Source organism: Haemorhous mexicanus, chromosome 2 (genome assembly GCF_027477595.1).
Source record: "Haemorhous mexicanus isolate bHaeMex1 chromosome 2, bHaeMex1.pri, whole genome shotgun sequence".
NCBI classification, from domain to species: Eukaryota; Metazoa; Chordata; class Aves; order Passeriformes; family Fringillidae; genus Haemorhous; species Haemorhous mexicanus.
The window spans coordinates 26,650,561-26,661,025 of NC_082342.1; the positions used below are offsets into that span (position 1 = coordinate 26,650,561).

A 10,465-nucleotide genomic window follows, 5' to 3' on the forward strand; every position below is an offset into this window, starting at 1 on the left:
CGGGCGCTGCGGCGGGGGCGGGGCCGCGGGGCGGGGGTGGCGGCGCGCGCGGGGCACCTGAGGCGGCGGCGCCGGCGGGAGCCGCTCCCGGCTCCGCGGGAGGGACGGGGCGGGCGGCGGCGATGGAGGAGCCGCTCTGCTGCTGCGAGTACGTGGACCGGCGCGGCCGGCGCAACCACCTGGCGGCGTGCTGCTGCGACTGCGAGGAGCTGGACGACGGCTGCGACAGGTACCGGCTCCGCGACCCCGGGGGCCGCCGACTGCGGGACGCTCTCCCGGCGGCGGCGTCCCCGCGGGGCTGCCTCTCCCGACTGGCACCGGGAGCCGCGTCCCGCTTCCCGGGAAACTTGTCGGGAGAGAGGGAAAGGGGAGGCGGTGGGAGCGGGACGGGGCAGGGGGCGCGGCTGCCCCGGTGCCAGCCGGCGCTGTACTCCCCGTGTTCGCAGGTGGCTGACGTGCAAATCCCTGCCCCCGGGAGCGCTGGAGAGGATCGGCGACAGCATCGCGGACCGGCTGCGGGTCCCCTGGTTCTCGGGGGCCGTGAAGATCAATGTCAGCCTCGTGCCGCCACTCGTCCTCCTGCCCGTCTTCCTCCACGTTGCCGCCCTGCACTTCCTGCTGGGGCTCATCATCCTGACGTCCCTGCCCGCTGTGGTGCTGTGGTATTACTACCTCACCCACCGGAGGAAGGAACGGACTCTGTTCTTCTTGAGCCTGGGGCTCTTCTCCTTGGGATATATGTACTATGTGTTTCTCCGGGAGGTGGTTCCCCGGGGCCACGTGGAGCATTCCCAAGTGGTCACTCTCACGTGCGGGTTAATTCTTATGCTTGCAGCCCTGTCTCGAGCCAAGAAGGACCCTGGCTACCTTCCCATCCTAGCAGGCAACGAGAGGCCATCGCTGCAGGATTTGCACAACAAGAGTATTAGAGGGAGCTCCAGCGAGCTCCATGGCATCTCAGGTGCTGCCAGCAGTCGTGCTGTGAATGGGGAGGCTAAAGGTTATTGCAGGATGTCAGCTGAGCAGCCAGCAGGTGTGAAAAAGGACTGGTGCACTAAATGCCAGCTGCTCAGGCCAGCCCGAGCAGGGCACTGCCGGCTTTGTGGCAGGTGCGTGAGGAGACTGGACCATCACTGTGTCTGGTAGGTTTTGCACGGCTGAGGCTCCCTGTGTTCTCTGTCTGAGTTCCCTCCTTTTTAAAGTAAGCTTCTTTTTCTACCGTCTCTGGCAAATAGAGTTGCTTTTGCTATGTGCAAGACCTTAGGGCACTCTTTAAATACAAAAAGCTTTGTATTTACCCTTTAAAAGAACAGTTAGAATAACTGTTTATTCTGAGTGGGTTGAGCTGATAGCTGTAAGCGCCTACAGCATACTTCAGAATTGCTTTTCCTTCTTTACTATTTTTCATTAGTTTGGGATTGTTTTTGTTGTGGGTTTTCTTGGATTTGGTTTTTTTCTTTAGACTTGGTCTGTAGAGCACTAGCAATCCTGCTAGTTAAGTTGCATTAGCACTCTCGTGGGGCTAGGCAGCCCAAAGCTACCTTTTGGGTGTTCCTGTGGTGCTGGAACCAAGGGGGCAGTAGGATATAATGTATCTCAGCAAAGGATGCTACCTACCCCCGCTAAAAATTTGATGTGAACAGTCTGCTGCTGTTACCCTACAGATCTGTTGTCTTATGTTTGTAACCTTTCTATATAAAGTTATAAAGCTTTGAACATTTTTCAAAGTTCTTGGTCTGTGTCGATTGGAAGTACCTTGGAAATCAGGTTCTCTGACAGCTGGGGGAGGGAGAAGGAACAGAAGACAGTTTCTTTTCTTTTTTAAGCAAAGTAATCTTTTTTTTCCTTTTGGAGGATTAACAGCTGCGTAGGGGAGCAGAACCATCAAGCTTTCATCCTTGCACTCTCCTTCTTCATGCTCACCTCTGTGTATGGGATTATTTTGACCCTGCACACCATCTGTAGGGGCCGAAGTCTGTTTGTGGCATTGTTCTACTGCCCTGGGGCCTATTCTGACTACAGGTGAGATGTCCGTCTGGGAGAATGTTGCGGTGGGAGCAGGCTTGCTCAGGCAGCTTAGCTCCTGTTCCTCGTTCTGCTTGTTGTCAGACCTGATCACAAAGTGTTCCCTAAAAAACTCTGGAAAGCAAAGATGTGTTTCTGCTTTTGCCAAGGTGGGCAGCCTGAGACTTGGAGAGAGCTTGCTATTTATGTAGAAAAAGTTGAAGGAGCTAGGATTTATTGTATTACGTATAGATGTACTTTTAAATTTTTTCCCCCCTGATGCATGTAATGGTCTGACAGCCTAGAATCCACATGCTCTCTCTCCCTCTCATTCCTTACTATTTAACTAGTGAATGTCCTCCAAGCTATTTGCCTAGAACATGCTCTGTCTGACAGGGAAGGTGGTGGGAGCTATTGGACATGAGTTCAGACACCAGCACTACCACAGATGGACAGAGTACTGCTAGTACTCAAGTAACCCTTCCTCTACTCCATCTCATGACTTGTAGAGTGAGAGCATCCTGGGGTTCTTAAATAAGGCCTGAGCACCATTACAACACGAAGAGCTTGAAGAGCTAGGCTATGTGATGGCAATGTGTAAAAGTATCTCTGCTATCGGTAAAAGCTCTTGTTAAGTAAACCCTGAAGCTTTAATTTTGAGAAAGCCTTTAAGGATTATCTGATGAAAGCAGCAAAGTGAGATCACTGTGGCAGATGTAGACAGGGATTTGAAAGGATAGTGATTACCAGGGAAAGTCACTTTAAAGCGGCTGCTCCTGTACTAAATGGCTTCCTTCCCATCTTTTTCCCTGCTGCCAGCTCTGCTCTGTCATTCACCTGTGTATGGTACTGTGCCATTGTAACAGCTAGCATGGGATACATCCTCCTTATCCAGCTGTTGAACATCAGCTACAACGTGACTGAGAGGGAAGCTCGGCTGGCTCTGCGGGACAACACTGGGCGCAGACTGCTTGGCGGGTTAGTGATAGACACTGGCCAGTATAACAGGGGACTCCTGTGCAACTGGGGCCACTTCCTGAGCCTGGGGTCTTCTCCTCCACAGCGCTCTGCCGAGGACATCGTGTGACACTCATCTTTCTGCAGCTGGCATTGTGTCATGGCTCACTGACTGTTTAGCAGGGGAGCAGCGCCTCCCACCAGGACTCCTCCTCACACAACCTTTCCTCGTGGTCATTATGTGGGCTATCCACTCACTGACAGCAGCAGATGTTTTCCCTGGTGTAATGGTTCTTCACATGCTGTGAGCCAGCAATAGGATGCAGAAAGCAGTAAGCCATATGTGCAGGTGGGAGAGGAGGAGCCTGCTGCCTTTTTCCACCATGGGAAACAGCAAGAAGAGCACAAGGTTTTGAGAACTTGAGTTTCCCTTAGATGTGAATACTAGCATCAGGAGGAACCTGCTGCTTCAGAGAGTGCACTGGTTCCCGCAAAGGTTAAGGAATCCATGGGTTTGTACCCATGTGTGGCATTTTGGAGATGTCAGAAGAGTGAACTTCGGATACAGATAACAGATGGACCCCTGCAGAAACCAGGATCTTTGGCTAAAAGAGACTGTCTAGGCAGTCACTGGGCAGTGCTCTTGTCTCTGGTGCATTTATTTCTTTATTTTTACTATCTCTGATTCCATCCGGCTGTGTACATGCTTCTATTAAGTGCCTTTGTGAGCTACGTTCCTATAGGACTTTGTAAGATCCTTTCACCTCCTGACCCCTAAAGTTGTTATTCCATCCCTGCCTGTCTAAATGAGTGAAAAGACATCCCATTGTTCTTTCTGCAAGCTGGGTCTGTATTGGTTTGAAGGCTTTGCTCATCTCCCTCAAAGTGTTTCTGCTCTGATCATGGGTTGTGACATGTGACAGCAGATAAATACACCAAGTAAGGAGTTTTGAAGCACCACGTGATAGTGAACTTTGAGGGCAAAACAAGAGTGCTGTCTGGTATTACTGTAACTTTATGGAAATTACCTTCATCCTATGTCTGTGGGAGAGTAGGCAATTCTGATAGCAGCATGTTTGGTAGGTAGCATCTTGGTTGTGTTGTTGTTAGCGCACTGATCTTGTCTTCTCTCAACCCAGTTACTGTGGAGCTGCCTGACTAGATCTGATTTCTCAAGCCAAGAAGACAAGGAACAGATGAACCCTAAGGTACATAGGGAGAGGTGGAGGATGTGTTGGAGGTGTTTGGTTTTGGGATAGATGACCTGTACTGGCAGGTAAATTAACTTGTTAAAATGTGCTCTGCAAGAGTGCCATTTTTTTCTCATCAGCCTGCAACTGTATTATGGCCTGGACTTGAGCTTCAGCCAAAATAACAAGGTTTTGGTAGCAGTGGTTTCTGGATTTCATGGGTGGGACTTTTTGTGGCTTTTTGTTTTAAACCCTTTATGTATGCTGTTGGCCCTGCAATAATAAGAAAGGTCTGGCCGGAAGAGCTGGGGACCATTGCACAAGAATTTTAGGTTGGGCCTAAGGTGCAAAAGCGGAGATAGAGCTTTGTCCTAGCAATGGTGTTTCAGACATGTGCAGTACGCATGCGTCACGCCTGCCCCTGAGTGCATGGGCATGGCAGGCAGCTGGGGGATGTTAGGCAAGTGATGCACTGTGCTGCTGTGCAGTAGCTTTGAAGAATAAACCAATGTTGCATGTTGCCAAAAGAAAGCAGGGTTGAGGCTCTCCGTTGGGATCCCTGCCATATTTTTTGAGAGTGTTCCTCATGTGTCCCAGTTTAAGGTAAAGACTGTGTCGCTCTTTGTACTGTTTGGTTTCCTCAAGTGGCACATTTTATAACCAGCAGATAATTGAGGAGCAGCTGCATTTTGAATGTGGCAATACAGTTACTGAATTTCCCCTATTTCTTTCCCCTTTTCATCCAGTAAGCAGTTCTTTATTAGGTGGTAAAGGGAAAGCTCTTTTGCTTCCTACCTCTAACCAAGCACAGTAGAAGGTTCTGACCACTTTCTTGATGATAATGTGAATAAAAATGTACACAGCTGGACTGTGCAAAGAGTTCCTTTATGACCTTCTGTTTGGAGCTTGAAGCCTGATCCTAGGAGTTCAAATTGAGACAAAGTTGCTTCCACTTGAGTAGTCTGTAAATGTTTTCATGGCACATATGTATATTGTGATGCCTGCTGAGATGATATCAAGTTTGGCAACCCTTGAGAAAAGGATGCTGTGGGCTAGCAGGATCTTCTTAGATCTTACCCTGCTGGCACTGAGGAACATACTGGCAGAAGGACCTCCTGGGCTGAATGAACCCCTGCAGTGGAGACAGCCAATTTGTCTGTCCCTGTGTGCTGCATGCACAGGAATCAATCATGCACCCACAGGCTGAACAAGCTCTGGGAGCTTTTGCAGGTTTGAGATAAGTGATTTCTCAGAGTCCTGCTACTCCTGGCTGGGAGAAAGCAGAGCAGATCACAGGGCGCTTCCCTGGCAGTGCTAACACTGTGGTGTTCACTTGCTCCCACAGGCAGAGATTGGTTTCACCTTTGCAACCTGTCACTGTAGCTTTGTCCCTTGTCTCTTAGTGAGTGGAGGTTTAATCTGAACTGCTTACACCGAGACACTCTCTGGGTTGTTCTCCCAGGCAGCATGGAATTTGGAGCGCAGATTAGGAACAAAGGACCTGAGAGCTGAAAGCATGCTCCAGTAGAGTGGGGGCAAAGTGCTAAAGTAAATTTCATTTTTTGCACTGGCTCCAGGGGGAACTGAAACCATTCAGGGCACTAAAGGATTACAAGGATGGAGTTTTTTTCTAGGAGGAAAATGCAGTACTGGTTCCTCAGTGAATATGAGGTTCAGGTGGCTGTAATCTGCATGGTAATGGTGACTGTCTCTTTAACGGCATGGCATTGGTTTACCTCTTCTTCCTGATAGGATTTGCTTTGTGAACGTGTTGGGCGATGAGAAGCATAAAGTAATGGGATATTTCAAAGGCATCTAAATGGGTGGAAGAGTTTCAGTTCCTTCAGATGCATATGTTGGAACTCTCCTTTTAACATCCCTGAGAATTAACAGGAGACCTTTGGAGGGTAATGCTTCCATTCCAGTTATTGCGAGGGCAAATTGTTGTGATCTGGTGTGCTCAGGAACAGTTTATTTTCTGAGTAATTTCCTGCTGAGCTTGGTACTGACCATGCTGGTACAAAAACATTAAAATCTAGGCATACAGAGTCAGTCCTTGGGCTCCCTGTGTTAGAAGCTGCCTAGATCCTTGCTGCCTGGGGGTTGGAGCAGTGGGAGCAGCCTGCATGTGACAGGGGACTTGTGGGTTGTGTGTGGCCTTCAGGCAAGGACCAATGTCTCACCTGTAAAGCTGTATGCCTGGCAGGAAACAGTACCCTGCTGGCTCTTGATCATTTTCCCTGTGTGTGAAGAGAGGACCTAAAAGAGCAGGGAAGGATTTTGGTAATAGCCAGCCAGCCTTGATGTTTTTCAGCCCAGACTTTGAAAGTTAGTTTATCTTGTTTTACCCATGACCTTTTAAGAGGCATTTGTTGTTTAACAAATAGTGTGGACTTCTGTAAACCAGGCAGCTCTTAGGGGCCCAGGGTTCTGGTTTTGCTGGTGTTGTAGTGTTACACCCTCCATGTCCGAATGCCATCACCCCACTGTTTGGTGTCTGTAGTAGGAACAGTGCACCATTAGATACACCCTGTAAGTGCTGGCTTGGCACTCGTTAACTGTGTCTTCCTGCATTGTGCTTTTTTGTAGGCGAGTCACAGGTCCCCATGTCAGCTGTTTCTCCATTTAACTTGTCCTCAAATGACAAAAGTCACTGGTGAGCCTGAGCTGGTGCTGCTTGTGACTCCTAATCACATTTCAGCCTTCATGCTATGATGGTGCTTTTTTTTCCCTTCAAAGTAGGTTGCTTTCAAGTGTCTTAATGAAACCATTTGCTGTAAAATTTCTTCAGAAGATAAAATGGATACTGCCTCACTGCCTAATGTCTTAATAATGTGCTTGGTTTTTTCCTCCTATATGAATGTATATTGCCTCATTAGGGCAGGAAGCCTGTGTGATTATGGATGTGTTTTCCTGTATTCCTTTCAGTGAAAAATTCTACAGTTACCTAGGATTGAGGTTTTTTGCCACTACCAGGAGGATCCTGCAGCAAAAATCTGTTTGCAGACAGGTGAGGTTCTTTGTGAAATGTGGGAATTCAGCCTATAAGATCTTGTCTTTATGGAATTCCTCTACTGATAATGTGAAGAGTGATGGGCTCTGGAAGAAAGTGGAAAGTATTTTTTTTTAAACCTGAGCTTCAGGAAGAAATTTTGTGAAAAATTTGTGAGCTTTTTAGAAGAGACTGATGTGTGTATGTTTATGTCCATTTTGCATCATGTTTAGTGTTTTCAAATGGGTATCAAATGAATCAAAATAAATTAATGGAAATGATCTGTGGAGTGGCCTGTTGATTTATGCCGACACATGCAGGCAAGCTGAATGATCAAAAGCTGCCACTATCTCATGGCTATTCAGCTGAGAGCTGGACTTGGAAATAAAGGAGCAAAAGGCTAAGGAAAACTTGGGAAACAAATGTTCTTCGAGTTCTGCAAAGGTTGACCTTTGGGTTTGTTGGTGGTGAGATGAGAGACCTGCTGGCAGTTCTCAGCATCTTAGAGACATTCCCTCATTGTAGCAATTTGAATGGTAGCAATTCATCCTACAAGCAATGTATTATCAGTATCTGAGCAGGTTCCAGGCCTTTTTATCCTGTGTCTTTCTTTCCCCCTGACACCTGCCCACATAATACACCCAGAACCCCAAAAAGGAACAATCTCTTGCTTTAAACTATTTTCTAAGCCATATTTGGAAATTACATAGGATGTTCTCCTTGTAGATAGTGGGAAGAGATGTAACCTTTAATTCTCTTGGTATCTTGTGTCTGCTGCTGAAAGTCAAGAGAACTTTTAATGAGTAGACTCACAGGTGCCTTTTGATTGTTCCAGAGCTCACCTTTGATTTGCCTGGGTGGTACTTCTGTCTGCTATTCAGCTGTTTGTTTGAAGATAATTCTGCACTGCTGACAGCAAGAACCTTCCAGTAGGGTTTTAGTTGGATGAGACTGGTGTTTGCAGAAGGTTGTCAGACTTGGACACCCAAGCATGACTAACTGCAACTCCAGTGCTGTTATGGGGACACAAGAAACTTCCATCTCCCCCTAGCTTTTATTTTTTCCCCTGGTGTGGCTCACTGTGCTGGTCCTCCAGAGCAGGGCCATGCCTGGAATGGCAGCTCCTGTGCTGGGAAGGCCAAGGTCTGTTGCTGGGGCAGGTGCCTGTAATGGATAACAGGTTTGCAAATATGTGGGCTGTGGATCACACTGCAGTGGTCCATGGACCCCTGCCAGGCTATTGTTCCTCCCTGCCTGGGGAGAGGAGAGGAAATTGTTTAATATTTCAGGCATCCTTTTAGATCCAGTTTGTGCAGAGCCTGGGAGACTTGGAAGTGACTGGTGTACAGATTTAATGAGAAGATGGTATTTCTGTGGTCAAGGTTTTTGGGAAACTTAAAAAGCTGTAGGAGCAGGGGTGTCGCTAGAGGATGGGGAGTTTGCAATCACTTCAAGGTTCTGTATTTGCTGTTGTACTGCAGTAAAAGTCCTCCCCCCACCCCTGTGCAGGAGAACGAAAGCCTGGCTGTGCAGCCACCTCCCTCTCTTGCTAAGAAAAGCAAGGAGCTGACAGGCAGGAGTGTGCCTGAGCTGTGAGTGTGGGCTGATGACCAGCATTAAGGCACTGACATCTGCATCTAGCCAAGTGTTGGAGCAGGAGGAATGCTCTGGCACAGTTGCAAGCTGAAGCTGTTTCCTTGATCTGACAAGCTCTCTCATGTCACCTTCCTGTGGGAGCCTCAATTTGCAAAACACCGACATTGTGCCAGGGATTTTAGGGGTATCCTGTGCATCATCTGGCATGGCCTTGCTTCTGCCAAGGAGGTATGAGTTGTTTCAGCCAAGTGTGCATCAAAAGGGAAGTCAAGGGGCTTCTCATGTCCCTTTTGATTTAGACCATGTTCAGTATGAATTTGCCTGATCCCTGAACATCTTCCCAATCCCTCAGCTGGATTAAGCTGAGGCTTCAGCTCCCTGTTTGCACTGGCAGTAGACCAGGGCTGTCAAAGCACAGCTCCTGGATCTTCTTTTGGCTTCTTGCTGCTGTAACTGCCCAACCAAAGAGCATCTTGTCAGGAGAATCTTTCAAAGCTACTAGGAATAGAAGGAAACCCTGGAAGGTAAGAGTATTGGAAACAAAGGACAGTTTCCAATGTGTTGACTGTACTTCAAGTTCTTTGGAGGCAACAAAGCCCCACATAAGCAGCATTATTTTCATGGATGGTGAGTGGGCACTGAGATGAGTGGGAGCTGTGGGCTTTGAGGACAAAATGTGCATTGCTGGGGAAAGAATCTGCAGTTTAGTAAACTGGATACACCCCTGAGTAGCCAGTGGTTTGGAGCACCTTTTTAGCTGTGAAAGATGTAAATTCAATACATGCCCAGCCTATTACTAGGGTCAATTCCAGGCTGCATGTGGGCACATCCACTCTACTGCTACAAACTCCTGTTCCTACCATTACAGCTGCAGCATGTCCTGTCTCTGGCTGGCTGGAATGCTGCCTTCTCTCCAGATGGAGATGCTTTCTCACCTTTTGTCCTCTGGGTCACTACTGTCCTTGCACAAATCCAGGTGCAGGGTGGGCCAGAGGCCTTCCTTGCTGTGTTCATTGTCAAGCCCAGGTAGAGAGGAAACTTCCAGCAGAAAAATGGGAGTATAAGGGCTGGTTCAGGAGTTCTAGGAGCTCATTGGGCACTACATGGCAGAGACTTCCAATGGGAAAGAATGTCCCAAGAGCAACTGGATTGCTGTTTAGCACGAGGTGTGGTTACTAGCTGCACTGAGGCATTACTTTGGGAGCTCAGCCCCAGCTCTGCTCCTCCCTGCCTGTTTGGCTCAGTCCTCTGCAAAAAACACTCCCTGCTCTTCCTCACAACACGTGTCATCCAGCCTCTCCCAGCTTGTGCTTCCTCTCACAATCTGCCTCTTAATGCAGCCAGATGGTCTGAGCTCACCCACGCTCCATGCAGGCACCTTCAGCTCCCTGCACTTGGAGAATGCGCTCGTCTGACCTGCTGCTGGTTGGGTCTGCACCGTGCCTGTGGGAGAAGGGGAGTGTTTGGGTGTTGCAGAGGATGGCTGTGGGAGGTACCTGCACTGACAGCCTGGCTTTGTGGGCTGGGTCCTTTTTCTGGCCATATCCCTGTGACCACATGGACAAATTCCTAATGCTAAAGCTCTGAAGTGTGCTGCTGTGCTTGGGCACCCACCCTGCCCTATGCCCCTTCATCTGCAGCACTTAATGCTGGTCTAGGTCCCTGGCTCTGGCCTTTTGTCCAGTGCCATTCAGTTGGCTTGAAACAATCTGTACCACTAGCTCAG

The 10,465-nt window shown here is 48.6% G+C and overlaps 1 protein-coding gene across 2 annotated transcripts; it reads left to right on the forward strand.

Annotated features, from left to right (window-relative positions):
- The first annotated feature begins 55 nt into the window (after positions 1-55).
- ZDHHC23 (zinc finger DHHC-type palmitoyltransferase 23) lies at positions 56-7,424 on the forward strand. Of its 2 annotated transcripts, XM_059838011.1 has the most exons (5): positions 56-229; positions 447-1,142; positions 1,855-2,022; positions 2,824-2,982; positions 3,068-7,424. In XM_059838011.1, exons 1-5 carry the CDS (start codon positions 123-125, stop codon positions 3,267-3,269), a joined length of 1,332 nt encoding a protein of 443 aa, XP_059693994.1. In that variant the 5' UTR covers positions 56-122; the 3' UTR covers positions 3,270-7,424. The 2 variants fall into 2 exon arrangements, with proteins under 2 accessions (XP_059693994.1, XP_059693995.1); XM_059838012.1 differs by having other exon boundaries at positions 2,824-3,237.
- Positions 7,425-10,465: the final 3,041 nt, after the last annotated feature.